At 33.9% G+C, this 21,650-nt stretch overlaps 1 protein-coding gene across 4 annotated transcripts in view; it reads right to left on the bottom strand.

Annotated features, from left to right (window-relative positions):
• SCN2A (sodium voltage-gated channel alpha subunit 2) overlaps positions 1–21,650 on the bottom strand; it is a 152,466-nt gene that overhangs the window by 27,931 nt on the left and 102,885 nt on the right. For all 4 annotated transcript variants that reach the window (XM_055380240.2, XM_055380242.2, XM_055380241.2 and 1 more), the window contains 2 exons: positions 19,251–19,607; positions 9,789–10,268 (listed from right to left, as the gene is read on the bottom strand). In XM_055380240.2, the coding sequence (XP_055236215.1) occupies positions 9,789–10,268; positions 19,251–19,607 (837 nt within the window). The remainder of the gene's footprint in view (positions 1–9,788; positions 10,269–19,250; positions 19,608–21,650) is intronic.

The raw sequence follows: 21,650 nt of genomic DNA, 5'->3' as shown, positions 1-21,650 counted from the left end.
TTAGTTGTTCTTTTGTTTTCCTTTAGGTTAAATCAAATATCACCAAAAGAAAAAATATAATAGAAGTTGTTTTATATCTTGAAATGCAATAAACTTTAGCCAGGTCGGTCCATTCTTGGGATCAGCATACATGAAGGGATCCCAGTCTTTAACCTGGTCTTAAAATGCTCTAGAAATGATGCAGGGCCAGGTGTGAGTGCCACACAGGAATCAGAGTAGTTTGGGCCACAGCATTCTCGGACCTGTTACAATGTTATTACCATTAGTGCATAACATTAGGAAATGGTTGAGCTGATAAGAGATACTTTATAAAAAGGATGAGGTAAGCACATGATAAAATGCACACTGAAGTACGTTAAACTAGAATAAGATGGATGCTGTAGTCAGTACTGGAAATGTTATATTTATATTTGGGCATAGGATTATGTGGATTTTCTCTAGAAAGATGGTTTCTTTATTTTATGAAAATAATTTTCTTTATATAAAATATTTCTTTAGCATAGTGATGCTGATGACTTAAAAAATATTGATGTATGATATACATGAGATTAAAAATGCTTTTGTTTCTTGTACTTTAAAAATACTAATGATGGAAGCATAAATATTAGATACTTCTGCCTGCTTTGAGTTAGAGAATTATTTTTTAATTTGTCCAAAAAAGTTAAATCAAAGATTATATATTATAAGGTGCTTGAAGGTTGATGATTTCTTATTTTAATTTATCAGGTATATCAAATTACTAGAAAAATAATCCTAATATCTTTGTCATTAAAATTTGAATATATTTGTTCTCAGAAGAAACATTACGTGTTTTTCTAATTTCCTATCCTTTGAATTGGAATCTTTCTAAGTATAACTATGTTTCTATACATGTAATTGACTAAAAAATGACTTAAAAATCTTCTCATTTTAATATATCTAATTCACATGAACCTGTTATGCTATTAGGGACCTGATAATACTGATCTTATCACTTGCAGCATGTTGGAAAATAACACAGGTAATCAGAAAAACTGAAGCTGAGTCACATCTGATGGAAGTACAGACAATCCACAATAATAAATGAAAAATATTCCTTATAAAAATAAGGTTCACACTGTAAACACAGAACGGGGTAAGACTTCGGGTGACCCCAAGGGAAAAATGAGGATCCATATTCAGGGTTCTGCAAATGCTCAGGCTGACATTACTGAATGACTGTATCAGAGCTTACATCAGTGCTAAGTATGTTACAGGTCTTAATAAATTTCGCTTAAAAAAAAGAATGAGTAAATAAATGAATGAAAGACATCTTAAAATAATGAAGTCTAGCCCTTGACAGTGATTGGGAGAAGTCACCAGACAGCATATTATAGAAGATCTTCATTAAAATGTGCAAAAGTTTACATAGGATTCCTGTAACATCAATTATCACTCCTGCTGCCAAGTATCTGGGTTGCCAATACTTTAAATGACTTTGGGAAGACTTTCACCACCACACCATTTCTTTCTTCACTGTCTATTTTGCAACAATCATGATTCCTTGCTTTCATAAAGTCTCCCCAATAAATCTGGACTCCTAATTTCTTCCATCCATCTTCACTCACCATATGCACCCTAGGCTATTCACCAACCTTTTCATGGCTTATCACACACCTTGAACCTTGATAATGTATGGGTCAAATTATTTCAGTCGGATGGATTCTGGGTACTTTAACATGCTTGTAAGACATTTGGGGGCAGAAGCCACGTACTCTAGGCCCTATGGATAATACACCAATACGGATAATATGAATAATACACATGTACTCTAGGCCATATGGATAATACACCAATATAGTTCAATACAAGGAACAGACTTTGAATTGCCAAAATGCTGTTCATTAAGTATTGAACGAATGAATGAATGAATTGCTAGATACACTGTCTGTTTTCAGTAGCCTGTTCAAATTAGCAATTTGCCAAATAGTTTGATCCAAGGTTAAAATCAGAGAATATCAAACAGAGTTTGCTGTACTTGGCTGAAAATGAGAAGCATGTTGAGGTGTTTTTTTTAATTGCTTTTTTATTCATTTTCTCTGGAATTTCAAATTATAAAAGACATTACTGTATTTTCTCTTATTTAAATCACATTAAAAGTAGAAGAATTAACATTGCTCCCTTTCATTTTAGTGCACTACCTTAGTTCTGATGTAGAATTAATAGATACCTTTTTCCTAAAGCCAAATATTTATCTATTGAAAGGTCAAGTTTTTACTTTTTCCAAGGTTCAGTTCAAAAGTATTTTGTGTTTCTAGAAAATGCATCTCATCCGACTTAATTTTTTGGAGGAAAGATCATGTTTTTGTCACCCTTGTATCTCTAGCACCAATGTTTGTGTTTAATAAATTTTGGGTAAATGAATGAATGACCAGTGCGAGGACTCTTTTATCCAACCACTAACTACTAACACTTCCTATCTGATATTTACTTTCACATTCAAAAGAATACACATAATATTTTCTCTTAATTGCAGAGTAACACAAATCTTTTAAGATTCTGAATTGTCTGGGCAATGACGAACAACTCTTAGAACTAGGAGTATTGTCTTAAAACCAGTCTGCCAATTATTCAGACCTAACGTGAGTGTATGAGGTGAACTGTAGTTTAACTGTAGAGTCAGGAAAACTATTACTAAACCATTTTGACAGTGTTTTCCCTCTTTTCACTCTGTGTACAAGGATCTATAGCTCCAGTGATGAACGGAGCCTCTTTAAGGAATGCAATCTCATCCCTCCCCACTGTCTTCTGAAGCGGAGCAGCACATCTGTCACATGTGTTACTTGAATACTTTTCCACTTGTGGTACTTGATTTACAAATAACAAAGAATCTAAGCAGCACATTGATCCTTAATGTCAGCCAATCCAGTATTTATTTAGAGAAGGAAATGTGAGTTTTATCGTCTTGTGAAAAGTTATAGCGAATCAGTGGTTGGATTCCAGATCTTCTGCACACCATTCTGCCAAGCTTCTCTAAAGAATCTTTTTGATGATTCAAAAGTAAACCCAATGTTTATCAATTTAAAACATTTAGTAGACTAGATATGTAATCAAATATTGTAGGTTCAAGATAGTGCTTATGATATTGTTGATTTCCATGTTTCAAAACCATGAACTTTAGTATTAATTCAAGTTATATTCATAGTTGTTAACATATTTTAATGTAGAGTAAAGCTAAATACACATTGGAATATTACATGAACAAAAAGTTTTCTTTAAGCAATGATCCTGAAACATAGGCAGGAAATTCTGATTTATAAAACCCTTCTTGATAACATCAATTAAAAGACTTTCTTAAAATTACATTCGAGGCAAATATCATAATATTATAAAATATGTTGACTAAAGCAGTTAAAATGTGTAAAAGCCCATAAAATAAAATTAATCAAATTAGGAATATAAAAATATTCAGCTTCATTTAAGGTCATAATTACGATCAACCTAACTGTAGTACATAGTCACTAATTAGAACGGTGAGATGATCACTATGTGAAACTGTTACAACTCATGCACTTAAGAATTTTCAGATAAAGAGTGCCTGTAAATGCTCCAATCTAGGCATAATTCATGGTGAAATACTACATAAGTAAGTGACCAAAATATGAACTGGCTAGAAGCAGATACAGTTTAAAAAGTTATATATATGTCCCTTTGGTATAATTTGGATATTTAGGTTCACTTTTTAATTACCTGTACTTATTTATTAGGAAACTAGCGGACTAACTGATGTTGGTAGCGTAGCCCTTGCCTAGTTAAAATTTAACAAAATAAGGATGCCAGGACAATAAAGAGATCAAATAGGAATAGCCAATTTTATATGCTCTGAAAAAAAGCATTGGCAATCGTTTACTTTCAGGTGGAAATATTACTTGAACAATGTTTTTGGTGGATACCTAATATTATAGGACTCTTCCTATTGAAAATCTACTGTGATTCTTTTATATGCTGGATAATTATAATCAAATGATTTAAGCAGGGCAGAATCATATTTTGCTTAATGATCTAACAAACATCAATATACAATACTTCTTTTTGTATTTTTAGATATTATACTTCCAACTTATGCTTTCTGCTTTAATAATACTACTAAATATGAATGTGCCAGATGAATAGTTTTTCTTTAGACAGCAAATGTGAGCAAATGAAAGTAAATTATTTTCAAAAATAATGAATCACAACAGAAAATGGAAGAGAAAACATAACTTCCTATTAAATTTTTCATGGGCACACTCATTTCTCATTATGAAGCTAAGATACATTTCGAAGAAAACATAATTAGTAGATATTGTATATAATTTGGGAAAGAGAGAGAGATTTTAATTTAATTAAATTAAAAAATTGGCACTTAAAAAAGAGAAAACTTCAAATACAGATTAAATCAAGTATCCCATATCTGACAATTTTGGTTTCTGAGAACAAAAAAAGAATATGGTAAAATCAAAATAATTACTCGCAGTATACTATATTATCCAGAAAGTCATTTTAGTGTTTATAATGAATACATTATAACATTTTTTAAACCACATATAATAGGATTTTAAATATTTTTCTTCAGATGGCAAAAGGAACTCTTATGTCATGATGTCCTACTTCTCAGTACATTACCAGTGACCCAAAGACACATGTGTTTGGCCCATTTTGTTCTTATATTAAAGATATTTTGGGCATTTTTTTCCATCTTAATCACTATCCCACTGGAAAACTTTCCCATGAGGACTACACATTCTCCAGGATAAAGTCATAGACAGGTGTCTGCTGAACCCATTCCACCATTGCTTACGCAAACCTTCCCTGCACATTTTTGTCCCCTTTCCAAACCCCTGTATTAGAAATTAGTATTTTTTTTAGGAAGTGGACAATGTTTCCTGAGGGAGAATCATAGATTTTTTCAAGGAAATCAAAAATTGCCATAATGTGAGGATTGAAAATAAACGAACCAGTTCCTTCTTAGCTTCTATTCTACCACCTTTACTCCAGCTGAATCCCCTAGATACGTTGATGGATAATATGCCTCAAGCATCTTTCTAAACAGGAAATTGGCAAAATGGGATACTCAGAGAATAAGGAAACTAACCTTGCCTCTTTCCGAGAAACAAGCGATTATCCAAAAGTGCCTAAATCTCATGCTTTTCTGAAGAATTAATACATAATAGGAAAAAGTAATTATCTGTAGTCCCTGTGTATATGCACATCTGTGTTTAACTGTAAACAATTACGCATCTTGGATCCCATTTTATATCCCATTCCTCCAATATATGAGGCATTATAGCTCATGAATCTGGAGAGCCAGTGATGGAATATTTTGTTCCAAAGTATAAAAGAATGCTCCAGGAATGGCATGATTATTGCTTCTTCCAAACAGCCAACTACACTTTTATATTAGTGCTGTTTTATAGTTTTATTGGCAAAAGGAGAGGAAACTGTATCTAAGTGACAAAATAATTAACATTTCTTAAAAATGATGAAATTGGGTTTAGGCAATTTGGTTAAATATTTGTGCATAAAACTGTGATTTCAACATTAAGAAATGAAGGTCGACTAATGGATCCCATAGAATGATGTTACATTTATTGCTTTTGTCACATGATAGGGAAGTCTCTTCATTTTAAAAACACCCTAGGAGCAAGAGTTTCTGATTCTTTTCCTATACAGGAGTTTGTGGATCATGATAAATTTAAATAATATTCTTTGGGAGAAAGTTTTCCAGCAGGTCTCAATAAAATAGAGGGGAGAGAAAGCACAGAGGAGCCAAGAAGATGAAGAAGATGGACTCTAAATCTATTTTTAGAAGGAGCATACCATCTATAAGTCTCTCATTAACACTATTATTATTATTATTTGGTATACAAAAGACATGATTTCCTTTTCTTTCAGTCTAAGAGTTTTAAGGGTAAATGTAAACAGACTTTCCAAAGAAATTATATTCTAAATACAAAATACTGTTGGTCAACTCCTAAATAAAGCAATGCCATTTTCCCTAAAATGAAGCAGATAAATATTATACCCATGCTGCTAGCAACTGAAACATAGACATTCCTATTCATTTACATTATTATCACATTAAAACATCCTTTGGGAAGTTTGCATATGAATAAGGGATTGCTTTAATTTGAAGATTATCCTTCAGAAAAACATTACACTAAATAAAAAACTGTCAAGACTTAAGTACAGTAACTGGGCTATATTTTTTTTAAAGACAGAGGATAAAAAGCATTTTTGCAAGTTTTCAAAGAGCACCTACATTTCTCCTTTGGGTTCCTAATATGTTCAAAACTCTGTAACATTAAAAGGAAATTAAATAATCCATAAAGGCATGCACTTTTACTTTTCATTGAATATAATTTCTATTAAAATCTATGTAAGAAAATTAGTAGGTAAATCACTTTTTTTTAAGTTAGGGTTGTCAGACTTGCCTGACCATGCTTTGTATGACTCAGCATAATAGCAGCTGTGCATGTTTTTATTTTACTGCCAATGGAAGGGCAAGGAACGTAGCTGAGTAACATGCAGGCCAGTCAAAAGTCATTTAGAAACTGATTATATTTATAGATGTACAACTTGCTTGGGTAACCTGGGTAAAAGTGGTGGCACGAGCCTCTGGCTGGTTAAAAAACACCAGAGCTGCATTCTTGATGGCTCCAGCTTGATTTTACTCCTGTGAGAAGTAAGAATGGTAAGCGGTGAAGGTCACCATATCGCACTACTAAATTTCACTTCGAAAAATAGTCATTCAAGCATGGCTTCCACATTATTAAATACTCTAAAAGAAAAAAACAATCATTCAAAATCACAAAAGGAATTACATTAATATAATCGAAATAACATTAAAATTAAAGCATACGTGATTATGACATGATTTTAAATGGTCTACTCTAGAGAATCTACAGAAAACTACTGAAGAATCATACAAATTTAGCAAAGACATTGCAGAGGACTTACTGTGAACACCTAAAAAACCTCTGAGTCCACTCAGTCTGCCTTATAAAAAAATTCACTTAGACATTCCAGAAAAAAAGCCTCATTTTTTCTTTAATTAAAAAATTAATTTAGAAAGGATTGGTAATAAGCCTCATGATGTTTCTTACTACTTTGTGATATTTAACAATGTAATCCTGTCCCCCAGTTAGAAAAATGACCAGACAAAAATGACTAGAAGGCAGGCAAGAAATGCTATTTCAAATGCGAGTGTCTGAAATTCTTCAATAATTGTTTTAATTCTCTAGTTTTTTAGTGTAGAGCTACCAGGTAAAATTCTGAAAGATCAAAACCTACACATAACCTCTTTCACGGCGATAACCCTCATCATGTATTATTTTATAAATTTATGTCTAGAAAGTTTGATATAAAGCCAGAATTAAAAACCCCTCCAAATAATGTTAACACTGAAGTAACAGTCTCTATGCTGGGAAGGTATTGGAAGGACTCCACAACTCAAGCAATAAAATAATCCTGTCTGCTTCCACCTGGCAGGTCAGTTCTCTTCCTCCAATTCTGAAATACTGAATTCACAAATATTATTTTAGAGTATTTAACTCAGAGCTAACTTAATGGGAAAACAAATCAAAAAGCTTAATGATAACAAGAGAAACAAGAGATGTCCCTACACTAAACCCCACATCACTGGACTTCCCTCTTACTTCAGACATAATGGCTTAAGTTAAGGCAAAATACATGCTCTTTTGGAAAACCCAGGGCTGTAAAATCTCTTAAAGTTAAGAAGACTGGATGTCAAGTTAAACATTCCTCAAAAGATACTCAAACTTAGCTAAAAGATTAAACTAGCCAATGGCTTCAATGTTTGATACTGTATAATTCATTCTTAGTTTATATGACAGCCTAAAACTAAACATGTGTGAAAATAAAAATTGACTTTTTTTACTATTAGGGAAATATTCACCATTAGGCATAATTTCAAAATAATGAGAGGGGAATATACATCAAAATTCCAATGACCGAATTCTATTTTATAAATGCCGACTTCGGCTTCTATAAGAGCAGTATACTGTATATGAAATTGGGCCACTCCACCCTTCCAGCATAACCCAACTATTATAACAACACTTGTTCAAAATTTTGTTAATAAGATTTTAAGATATTATTCAACTTTCAAACAATAATCTAGTTAGTAAAAATTTAAGTTCAACTAATTAAAGTAATTCTTTGCCCCAGGACAGAAGGTTTTATTACTTTTCCCTTAAATCTCATCATTTATTTCTTGTGAAACTGATACCTATGTCCCTGTTATTTATACCTTCCTATATTCAAAGATTGTCTGAATTTCCCATTAAACATCTACTTCTACCTAATCACTAACAGCAATACTACGTAACTTACAAACAAGAAAAAATGGAAAATAACATACTCTTTAGTAATTTTATCAAATAAATACAGAAAAAGTGTCTGAAATAGCTAGTTCTTTTTTTTTTTTTTTTTTTTTTTTTTTTTTTTTGAGACAGAGTTTCATCCTGTTGGCCAGGCTGGAGTGCAATGGGGTGATCTCGGCTCACTGCAACCTCTACCTCCTGGGTTCAAGCGATTCTCCTGCCTCAGCCTCCCGAGTAGCTGGGATTACAGGCATGCACCACCACGCCTGGCTAATTTTTTGAATCTTTAGTAGAGCCAGGGTTTCACCATGTTGGCCACGCTGGTCTCGAACTCCTGACCTCGTGATCCACCCTTCTTTGTTCTTTTTTTATAACTACATTTTCCCTCATAATTTTGGCTGATTGTTAATTATCATGATCATGTTGTGCTACTTAAATTTTACCTTTCAGTGCCCACACTCCCCCATGTCGTCATTCTTTCTTTCCCGACATCAGGAATAGAAGCTTTTATCTTCCTCGCCAAACAGTTCGTATGAGGAAGGAACGAATCTTTGTTTTTCCTTGTTATTTTTGTTTGTTAGTGCAAACTTTAATTACTGGAAATCTTGTCTTCATTTTTGTATAAACAAATATCAAGGTTTTAAATTCCTCTCTTTACCTCCAACTCTGTACTTATTGAGCTACAGGTTAATAGCAAACAAAACAAAAAATATATTCTGTTGCTCACACCCTTCTTGTAAATCAAAGAATACATTAAGTTACCAGCACTTACTGAGTTGGTAAATTCAGAATTTTACATTCTATAATGTATTAAGGATTTTTGTTTCTTTAAACAGTGAACACTGAGCTCAGTAGGGTTAATATGTTTTTAGTGTGATTCCTCATCAATACCTTCTCTTCAAAAAAAATGACCGACTTCAGGAAAGATAAACTATATATAAATATCAAGCCAAGATCCCAATCAGATCTTCCTTGAGTAAATATGTCTGTGCAAACAAAATACAATACTATTTTATGACGTATTTCATAAGAATTAAGAACTAAGAACACAGCAAGATGAGAATTGCAACTACCCTCTCATCAGGTATTTTTCCAGTACGTACAAAAAACACTGTTGTGGGCAAATTACAAGGAAGAAAGTGGAGAAATTGAGGCATTTTGAGAAATTTAAAATTATTTATAAATACTGAAAAAATTCATATCAAGAATACTATCAAGAATTCAAAATGTCAGTATTTGAAACATAAGTCAGCATATTGTTAATCTAGCTATATTTTAATCTATCATTAATTTATTTATTACCAACTTTTCCATGGAAAATATATTGCTAGACAGATATTTTCTATTTTCTTAACAGGAAGGAAACACGCAATTTAAAAACACCTGATAATTTTAAACAACAGAATTATATAACACCAAAATATCTCCTTATTTAAACATTTTTACCTCTTTGCTTTCCTCCATATCTGACTCGCTGCTGAATTCTTCAGTATTTAAATTTTCAAAGTCAGATTCTCCAACAGCAATTGGTACTGTCACAGTGAGGCTAGGGTTGTTTATAAATGACATGTAATCACTTTCATCCACGACATATTTTTCTACACTGCTGCCTATGCCACTAGTAGTTCCATTTCCATCTTTGAGATAATTGAGGTCTTTGCCTATTTCTATGGTGGTATGGTTGGAAATACAGCTGTCTTTTTTATTATTTAGATCTTCAAGCGGTTTAATTTCATCTAAAGCTTTCTGCTTCCTAACAAAGGCTTTCTGAATAAATTCACGTATTTTTCTTTTAACAAAATCGATTCCTTTCTGCATCCTTCCCACAGCAATCTGGAGATTATTCATTTCGTTATCATCATCAGTGGCAGCAAGATTGTCAGAACTGAAGGAACTCAAAAGCAAGGCCAAGAAGAGGTTCAGAACCTGAAACACAGCAGGAAAAACAGGTGATCAAAACACTCTATTGCTTCAATTGCTTTCCATCATTAGTTTTCTAAGATTGTTCTTGACACCTTGTTTTATTCTAACATGCATTTCTGCTAATTCATGACACACCATTCTGAAAAAAAGTGAATGAAATAAAAATGCTTGGTCAATATAAAATAATACTATTATCACTATTTGCTTTTTAGTCATTGCAGAAAATACTGAAATCATTGCTAAATGAAACATTTCTATTAAGCTCAGTTCCAAAAGATAAATATAGACAACTGTACAAGAAAAACCCTTTTATTTGGGATGCTGATATATTTTGGACATTTGTCCCCTCCCAAATCTCATGTGGAATTGTAATCCCCAGCACTAGACGTGGGGCCTGGTGGTAGGTGTTTGGATGATGGGGTCAGATCCCTCATGCCTTGGTGCTGTTCTCATGTTAGTGAGTTCTCATGAGATGTTGTTATTTAAAAGTTTGTAGTGCCTCCTGCCCACATTCTCTCTTGCTTGTTCCTGCTTTCATCATGTGAAATGCTTGCTCCACTTTGCCTTCTGCCATGATTGAAAGCTCTTTGAGACTTCACCAGAAGCCAAGCAGATGCCAGCACCAAGCTCACTGCAGAACCATGAGCTAATTAAATCTCTTTTCTTTATAAATTACCCAGTCTCAGGTATTTATCTGTAACAATGCAAGAATGGCCTAATACAGATGCTATTTTGACTATGTAATTTGGATTTCCTGAAACACTGATAATTTATTCCTAAAATCAACAATTATCCCAATATATTTAAATATGATTTTATTTTTGTGCCTTTGTACCATTTTTTGTACCTAGATAACTGGACAAATCAGACAAAAATGTATTTATCGCTGGATGAAAAGTCCCAATTTTTATTAAGACAATTATGGCTACTATAATTATACAATAGTGAGAAATACTATAAAATGGTTATTATACAATAATTATGATGTTATTGTTGAATTAAAGATTGTGGAGTTGAAGTATTGCCATGAATAAGGACAGTAATCAGTCTGCAAATTGGGTCTTTAAAAATAGGCTCCACCAGTATGAATGAGTGAAAAGATTCATGACATTAAACCCACTATTGTGGGAAAAAAAAAAAAGGACAACTTACGAAGAACTCAGACATTCTCGGGGTACAAGACTGAGTCGTATAATTTTTTTTCAGGATTTGATTGACAATATCAATGAATTCCTGATTATTTAAGCACACAGAACATACAGAACAAAAGAAAGATATAGCAGTAAAGGGGGGCAAATGCGCAAAGTAAATACAAGTTGCATATCCCTTATTTGAAATGCTTGGGACCAGAAGTGTTTTGGATTTTAGATTTTAAAATATTTGCATGTACATAATGACAAGTCTTGAGAATGAGACACATGTGTAAACATAAAATTCATTTAAGTTTCATACACATACACATAGCCTGAAGGTAATATTATACAATATTTTTAATAATTTAGTTCAGGAAACAACATTTTGACTGTGGTTTAACTGCGATTCGTTACAAGAGGCCAGATGTGAATTTTCCTCTTGTAGTATCAGGTTGGTGCTCAAAAGCTTTGAACTTCCGAGCATTTTGGATTTCAAATTTTCAGATTAGGGATGCTCAAACTGTAGTACAAAAGTAGAATCTTACGAAAATTTTTAAGTAAAACTGCAATAAAAAGGATTCTACATTCTTGCTATATTCTCATGCTTCTATCATGCTAATGAGGCTTACAGTACCTTTGTCTAATTAGTTGTAAGTTAGTCTAACCAATGGTAATTTTTTTTAAAGCAAAAATATGTAAGATCCAATGAAGACCATGTTTGATTTTGAGAGTGTACTGACAATCTGTCAGTCTCTATACTATGACTCCTGATAATCACATTAAGACCAGACCTGCTCCTTTGCCTCTGGAATTTACTAATAAAATTATGTTTTATTGTAATTTGCTTTTGAACTTATTATTTGGATTAAAAAAAAACAGACAAAGGAAGAAAAAATTGCATGTAAAATTTTTATTTTATCTATTTTGGTGCTATTTCCTAGATTTATTTTCCTAAAGTATATTAAAGTTCTGTCATTTGTCTATTTGGAAATTTTTCTTGATACACATCCGTCAATCCTTCCCCAGGGTGGAAGCCAACTATATTGCCTCTGCACTGGACAAATACTCTATTTACAAATGTCATTTACTGTTACGTTTATATAGCCTGCTCCCATTTCTCACTCTGTCCTGTTAAATTTCTCATCCACATCTCTATCACATTATATTGGATTCTTTAAAAAAAAAAACAAGCACAGCTTTACTGATAGATTGGGAGATCTTTTCGTCAGAAACATGCCTTAGAGCGAAGTCCTAGAGCAGTATCAATACCAGATCATAATAACAATAAAAGTAAAACCAGCTTTTTAGTTGAGCTCTTAGTAAATACCAGTTATTGTGCAAAGCATTTTCAAGGTTTATGTGATTTATTTCTCACAACTCTGTAAGGCAGGAATTATTACTATTTTACAGATGAAAATGCTTCTACACAACTTACATGACTTGTCCAAGATCACAGTTAATAAGTAGAGAAGCTTTTTTTTTTTTTGAAAGTCTAACTACAAGGTCTTTTCTCCTAATTGCGATGTTTGCAGAATAAATGAGGAAACAGTATTCCATGTTTACTCTTACCGATACTTCCTTTCTTTGAACTGCTACCATATTTAGTCAGTATAATAGGGTTTACTATTAATTTTCGAATTGTTTCTCTGATCTTTTATGAATTGATAACTCAATTCAATGCTATTCCACTGTCAGGAAAATAAATAAATATCCCTGGAACATATGAGTTTTCTTTCTCATAAATCCATTGAAGTTTTTATTTTTTTTAAAGCAGCCAATCTACACGTGGTGACACAGTGTTGAAACCGTGTTTATTAATACCCACTAGACACTAACTTTCGTCAGCATGTTTATCTTAGTTCTATAGATTACTTGACATAGAGGAGCACATATTTTAGAATTCAAGTGCTAGGTAAGAATTGATTTTCTGTTACCTACTAAGTAGCATAACCAATCTGAGCCTCAGTTTCCTCATCTATAAAATAAATGTAATCGTTTTTCTAGTGCCCAGCTTACAAGGTTGTTGTAAGGATTCAGTGACAGAATTCATGTGGCTTTCAGCACAGTTCTTGGCACATAGCGAACCTTTGAGAAAGTTTAGCTGTTATCGCTGTTACTATTATCCAACTTATCCTCCACAACACTATCTTTTTATTTACTTTATTTCCCTAGAAATATTTGTGTGAGTCAAGTTATTCTCTTTTTCTAGACTTCCTTTGTTACCGAAGGGTATGTTCATAACAGCTGGCACAGGTGTTTGGTGTGATCTGTGACAATTTAAGACAACAGAGTTCAGCAAGCTCACTCAGGGACTGAAATCCTGAATCCTGTTTCACAAATGTGCTAGCTCACTAAATGAAATCAACTCTTTCTTGTGTCTCAAATTAGCCTCTTGGAATGGAAATGTTACCATAATTTCCATTTTGAATTCAAGGTTGAAATATATTACATATTTTAATTGTTTCTCCATCCTGATTCCCAACTTGTGAGAGGAAGCCAAAACCTTCACATCCCTCCTGTGTGCTATCGCCTCACCTTCACTTAGGGAGAGAGGAAGTTGTATTCTCTGCTTCTAGAAGTATCAGTTTTCAGAAAGTCACATTCTTTTTCTGCAGCACCTATCTTCAACCAATAAAGGGTCTCTTGCCATCGTGTCTGGAAACTAAGAATGGCTCATAAAAATCCTGGTCTGGGAAACAGTAGTTTGTGGTTCCAGCTCTGTCTTGTCTGTAGACTAGGCTGGCCGTCCCATCTATTGTGACTACTACATCTATTTGGGTGGAGCCCCATCTGATAGTTCATGTGTGTTAAAAGGAAGTTATGCCATTTTGTCTTTGGGACACCTTTCCCCTTTTTCCAGTGAGAACAGGAAGGAAGAATTGTAGTAAGGAGTGAGTATATCAAGTTCATTCAGTCTTAAGCAAATGTTATATAAGCACATTTCCTTAATAGTGGTAAACATGATATATAGGACTACCTTAGCTACTCCAGAAACATACCCAGGTTATCACAAGACAAAGAAGTTATTTTAACTGATAGTCAAAAAGAAAGGAGAACCTTTAATTTTTCTCTCTTAAAAGAACAAAAATTAAATTTACACCCAGTAGATGGAAAAATAATTTTTATAAACTATATCTTTTTATGCATACATCACAATCTAAATTAACACTGATATCAACCATAAGTATAAGTACTTGATATTTCCTGAAATTCTCTTTTCAACTTGAATGTTCTGCACAATTATACATTAGAGAGATATGTTAATTTCAGTAAACTAATAGACAACATGTGGTGGGCTGAGTTTCATCGTCTTTAAATCTATTCTGCATTCTCCTGCTACATATATTTCTGAAAAATATCACTGGTTCACTGTCACTTTCCCGATAAAAAATCATCTGTAGCTTTGAATTGCCTAAAGGAAAATACATTTTATTATGCACAGTCAGCCTTTTCAAATAAATTAATTTCTACCCAATCTGGTCCCAAACTTTATTTCTTAATTCCCCATTGCTGTCTGATCATTCATGTTGTCATAAAGGATTCTGTTCTCTGCGTTTTCTTTTCTTCTTCCAACATATACCAAATATACATACAGAGAAAATGAAATCAAATCTATAACATAATTATATTATCTTTTCTTTGTTTCTGTTCTATGTAACCCTATGACACTTTCTGTTCTATGTGATCTTATACTTTTCTGAAAGAAAACATTTTAAAGTTGTCTTGGGGATTATAGTAGCTTGAGCTCTTCTTAGTGACTAGCTTCTAATGAATACAATATGGCAGAAGTGGTGAAGAGTGACTTTCAAGAGTAGAACGTAAAGAGGATTTTCTCCTTGCCTTCTCTCTTACATCACCTTCCCTGGAAGAAGCCAGCTGCCATATCATAAGGATACTCAACAGTCCTATGGAAAAGGACCTGCAGAGAAAAACTGAGACCTTCAACTAACTGCCAAAAAGGAACTGAAACCTCCTTCCAATAACCATGAGATTGAGCCTTCTTAGAAGCTGATCCTCCAGCCCCAGTCAAGAAAACTGTAACCTCAGCTAACATCTTGACAGCAACTTCATGACTGACCCTAAACCAGAACCACGCAGCTAACTTATTCCCCAAATCCTGACCCACAGAAACTATGAAGTAATCAATGTTTATTGTTTTAAGCCACTGTTTATAATTCTAGATTGTACACTGTTTATGTTTCTTGTTACTTTAAAAATAGATCAGAATTATCAAAAGTAATGTTGAAGAGGCTGAAATTTGGCAATGAATAAAAATAAAATAATACTTTGCCTTTTTCCCTCCCCCTTTCTCTATCTTTGGGGACTTGGAGGTTACCTTTATATGAGAGGAAATCATGTCTAAAGAGTACGTGCTTTTTTTTTTTTTTTTTTTGCAACAGAGTCTCGCCCTTTCACCCAGGCTGGAATGCAATGGGACAATCTCGGGTCACTGCAACCTCTGCCTCCCAGGCTCAAGCAATTCTCGTGCCTCAGCTTCCCAAGTAGCTGGGATTACAGGTGTGCATCATCACGCCTGGCTAATTTTTGTATTTCTAGTGGAGATGGGGTTTTGCCATGTTGACTAGGCTGGTCTCGAACTCCTATCCTCAAGTGAACCGCCCACTTCAGTCTCCCAAAATGCTGGGATTACAGGCATGAGCCGCTGAGCCTGGCAAGAGTATAAACATTAAATTACTTGTTATGGTAGTCATTTTTCTATTCCATTGGTTTGGGTTCTAATTAAGCAACTCGGTGTAATTACTTCATATTTAAAGCATAAGAGCCTGATACTTCTCACAGAGTCTACTGTCCTGTATCCCTCAGTCACTGGGTACCTTGTTTCCTTGTTTGGGATGGTCTTTCTTCCTACCAAGCTAAATCTTACATCTCAGTTAAATATATTTTAGGTCCAAACTCTTTGACAAAGACTTCCCTGATCAACCTTCCTATTGTAAAGCAAGGTTTACGTTTTGTAAACTTGACATATGGCACTTTGTTTTCATATTTTTGGACACATATTAGTTACTTCCTATTTTTAATTCTATTTGAGTACATGTTATATCACTTTGTTATATTTATCTTCCCATGCCTTCCCAACTTCTCCATGCCTTCAAGATTCAGGACACTAGTGTTGGGCATGGTTAATTTTTTAAAATTATTATTATACTTTAAGTTTTGGGATACATGTGCAGAACATGCAGATTTGTTACATACATATACACTTGCCATGGTGGTTTGCTGCATCCATTAACCCGTAATCTACATTAGGTATTTCTCCTAATGCTCTCCCTCCCCTAGCCACCCACCCCTCAACAGGCCTCAGTGTGTGATGTTCCCCTCCCTGTGTCCATGTGTTCTCATTTTTCAACTCCCACTTATGAGTGAGAACATATAGTGTTTGGTTTTCTGTTCCTGTGTTAGTTTGCTGAGAATGATGGTTTCCAGCTTCATCCATGTCCCTGCAAAGGACATGAACTCACTCTTTGTAATGGCTGCATAGTATTTCATGGTGTATATGTGCCACATTTTCTTAATCCAGTCTATCATTGATGGGCATTTGGGTTGGTTCCAAATCTTTGCTATAGTGAATAGTGCTGCAATAAGCATACATGTGCATGCATCTTTATAGCAGAATGATTTATAACCCTTTGGGTATATAACCAGTTATGGGATTCCTGGGTCAAATGGTATTTCTGGTTCTAGATCTTTGAGGAATTGCCACACTGTTTTCCACAATGGTTGAACTAGTTTACACTCCCACCAACATTGTAAAAGCATTCCTATTTCTCCACATCCTCTCCAGCATCTGTGGTTTCCTGACTTTTTAATGATTGCCATTCTAACTGGCGTGAAGTGGTATCTCATTGTGGTTTTGATTTGCATTTCTCTAATGATCAGTGATGATGAGATTTTATTCATATGTTTGTTGGCCACATAAATGTCTTCTTTTGAGAAGTGTCTGTTCATATCTTTCGCCCACTTTTTGATGGGGTTGTGTTTTTCTTGTAAATTTGTTTAAGTTTTTTGTAGATTCTGGATATTAGATGGATAGATTGCAAAAATATTCTCCCATTCTGTAGGTTGCCTGTTCACTCTGATGATAGTTTCTTTTGCTGTGCAGAAGCTCTTTAGTTTAATTAGATCCCATTTGTCAATTTTGGCTTTTGTTACCATTGCTTTTGGTGTTTCAGTCATGAAGTCTTTGCCCATGCCTATGTCCTGAATGGTATTGCCTAGGTTTTCTTCTAAGGTTTTTATGGTTTTAGGTCTTACATTTAAGTCTTTAATCCATGTTGAGTTAACTTTTGTAAAGCGTGAAGATAAGATTAGAGAAAAAAGCATGAAAAGGAATGAACAAAGTCTTCAAGAAACATGGGACTATGTGAAAAGACCAACCCTAAGTTTGATTGGTGTACCTGAAAGTGACAGGGAGAATGGAACCAAGTTGAAAAACACTCTTCAGGATAACCAGGAGAAATTCCCCAACCTAGCAAGACAGGCCAACATTCAAATTCAGGAAATACAGAGAACACCACAAAGAAGCTCCTTGAGAAAAGCAACCCCAAGACACATAATTGTCAGATACACCAAGGTAGAAATGAAGGAAAAAATGTTAATGGCAGCCAGAGAGAAAGGTCGGGTTACCCACAAAGGGAAGCCCACCAGACTAACAGCAGATCTCTCGGCAGAAACTCTACAAGCCAGAAGAGAGAGGGAGCCAATATTAAACATTATTAAAGAAAAGAATTTTCAACCCAGAATTTCATATCCAGCCAAACTAAGCTTCATAAGCAAAGGAGAAATAAAATCATTTACAGACAAGCAAATGCCAAGAGATTTTGCCACCACCAGGCCTGACTTAGAAGAGCTCCTGAAGGAAGCACTAAATATGGCAAGGAAAAACCAGTACCAGCCACTGCAAAAACATACCAAATTGTTAAGACCATCAACATTATGAAAAAACCGCAGCAACTAATGAGCAAAATAGCCAGCTAGCATCATAATGACAGGGTCAAATTCACACATAACAATATTAACTTTAAATGTAAATGGGCTAAATGCCCCAATTAAAAGACACAGACTGGCAAATTGGATAGAGTCAAGACCCATCGGTGTGTTGTGACCCATCTCACATGCAAAGACACACATAGGCACAAAAAAAAAGGATGGAGGAATATTTACCAAGCAAATGGAAAGCAAAAAAAAAAAAAAAAAAAAAAAAAAAGCAGGGTTTGCAATCCTAGTCTTTGATAAAACAGACTTTAAATCAACAAAGATTAAAAAAAGACAAAGAAAGACACTACATAATGGTAAGAGGGATCAATGCAACAAGAAGAGCTAACTATCCTAAATATATATGGTGTTAGGGGTGGTTAATTTTATGCAGAAATGACAATTAATGTTTTTAGAGACAATGTTACTTGCTCATACCATAGTTTCTAGGCACCGAAAACCCCATGAGCTCTTAATAAACTGAGATTGTTACTAGTTTTTAAATTTGTAGAAAACCAAATCTGAAACGTTTTCAGGTGTTATTGCTAGTACTTATAAATGAGTGTTCTAAGTAACACTTCCATGCTTTAGTACAAGAACTGAAAGATAAATAACAGAAATGTTTCTCTCCTTGTAGCAAGAAGGATAATGAAAGAAAGAATAACTTTAGTTCAAAAGGTAGTTTAAGGGTTTGTGTGGATTACAATGGTCTAAACTATACATGGCTCTTACAGTCATGAGTAATAGACAATAGGAAGTGGCCTTGATTTAACAAATACAAAATATTCTTCAGTTGAACACACTTTTTTATGATTACACATCTTTTAATGAAAATGAGGAAAATGTTTTTGCTACATACCACTAGATTTCCAATCACCATGACCATCATGAAGACAGTAAGGCACATGGTTTGGCCAGCGACCTCCATACAGTCCCACATGGTCTCTATCCACTCTCCACACAGCACGCGGAACACGATCAGGAAGGAGTGGAAAAAGTCATGCATGTGCCAGCGTGGGAGTTCACAATCATTGGAAATCTTGCAGACACATTCTTTGTAGCTCTTACCAAAGAGCTGCATGCCGACCACAGCAAAAATGAAGACGATGATGGCCAACACCAAGGTGAGGTTTCCTAGAGCCCCCACAGAATTGCCAATGATCTTAATTAGCATATTTAGAGTTGGCCAAGATTTTGCCAACTTGAAAACTCGGAGCTGGAAATAAAAGCAAGAACAGTGTTAATGCCCTGCATTTCTAAAAAAATCTGTAATTTTATTTTATTTTATTTTTTTATTTTTATTTTATTTTATTATTATTATACTTTAAGTTTTAGGGTACATGTGCACAATGTGCAGGTTAGTCACACGGACACAGGAAGGGAAAAATCTGTAATTTTATTAACAGGGCAAATGTACAGGTAACTGTCTCAATTATAGAATGATGAATTATTTATTTGTCAAATGATCACTAACAAATATAGCAGTGACTTGCTATCATAGAGGGTTCTTTTTTTCATTTTGAAACGGTCCATACTGTAAATGAAATAATTAAATTATACAGTTTTTAAATTGGCAGTTTAATAAGATACACCAAATTTTCAAGTATCCTACATAAGCATATGTAATATACACTTTTGTTTCTCCTTAAGGAATTAAGATATTTCAGATTAATGGTGGTTAATTAGCAGAGATCCAGTTTCAGAGAAGTAGGAACTCTCATTATTTTTAAAAGGCCAAAGTAGATATAGTTTTCAGTGTACTTTAAATATGCTGAAATGCACAAGTGAAAATAATATCAACACTTAAATTACATAAAGTGGAAGCAGAAATGAACTAATTTCTTTGTCTTTAGATTGTTTTAATCTAGCTATATCTTTAGCTTGATGTAACTTTAGGCTGTATTTTAAACAGATATTATATTCAAATACAAAAATACTTAAGTAAAATGCTAGGCTTCTTTTTAACCTTTATGTCTTCATAGACTTAATTCAGTGTAGTGTGTAAATGTCTTTCTCACTGTGTTTGACATATTGGTTGTATTAGCTTTAGAGTTCACTGAAGTACCATTTATGGTTAAACAGCAGCAGCATTTTATTTCTGATGCTTCAGTAAATGTCAGGCTGAAAGTAGTGCATTATTTAATGGCATCAAAGTGACCCAAAGGAGTAAATACATGCACCAAAGTATTTAATTTATTCCAGAGAATAATTTATGCAAAAGAGCCTGACACACTAAGTAAGATTCTAATGATACTATGCTTCCTATTTCCCTTAACTGCATCACATTATCATGAAGGTTTACTAAATATATTTTTTAAGTTCTTGCCCATATTACTTGTTTTATCATTTAAAATTTTTGTTCTGTTTTTTTGCATCCTTCTAGTTTCAAGTTAGATTCATAACTATCTTTGAGGATTAGGGAAGGAAATATAGTTCTAAGGATTACAATTCAAATTTGAACATTGAAAGCAGAAAGGGAAATTGTAAACAGATTTCATGAAAAAGTCTTCAGCCTAATCACTATTAAGGTAAAGCATCTATAGGCATGTGTCCTTAGTAACCGTGTACAGCCTCTGTTATTTGAAAATAAATCACTAACTTAGAGCCAACTCAAAGTAATAGTATAACAAAACATACCAAACTTTCACTGGAAATGTGTCAAGTGATATTTTATCTCTGAATTTTAAGATCTAATAGTTTTTATAAAAGATCAAAGAAAGATACTTTCTTTAAAATTAACAAAATATAGTACAGTTAACTCTCTCAAAGAGTGATTTGGTGATTTTCTGATGTGGCAGCAGTCATATGGGGAGCTCTGTTTGCTTATCCTTCTCCTTTGTACACTATCCCCTGTCTTAACTCTTTCCTCTGCGGGGACAAGGTGAGCAATGAACAATTCCATAATTCTTTAGTTCCTGGCAGAAAGGGGAGCTCATCCTAGGTCCCAAGGAAGCTTTTTACGCAGTTATGCAAACCTCAGATAACTGAGCGTTGACTATGGTGTTGTTTAATTGTGATTCGAGTTTATCTGTGACTCCCTGTTTCCTCCTCTCTATTAGCCTTCCATTCAATAACTAAGAAGAGAAGTGTAGACTATTCATTTAAGTGAACTTTATTAAAGCTATGATGAAGAAGAAACTACCATCTGGTGGTATGGCAATCCAATTTGTTTTAGAAGTGTATTCAAATAATATTATAATGATGGGAAATCTTGCCATTTTTACTAGATGAGAATGAAGACTAATTAATTACAAAGTAC

This window comes from Gorilla gorilla, chromosome 11, assembly GCF_029281585.2.
Source record: "Gorilla gorilla gorilla isolate KB3781 chromosome 11, NHGRI_mGorGor1-v2.1_pri, whole genome shotgun sequence".
NCBI classification, from domain to species: Eukaryota; Metazoa; Chordata; class Mammalia; order Primates; family Hominidae; genus Gorilla; species Gorilla gorilla.
This window is presented reverse-complemented; position numbering and strand designations above follow the sequence as displayed.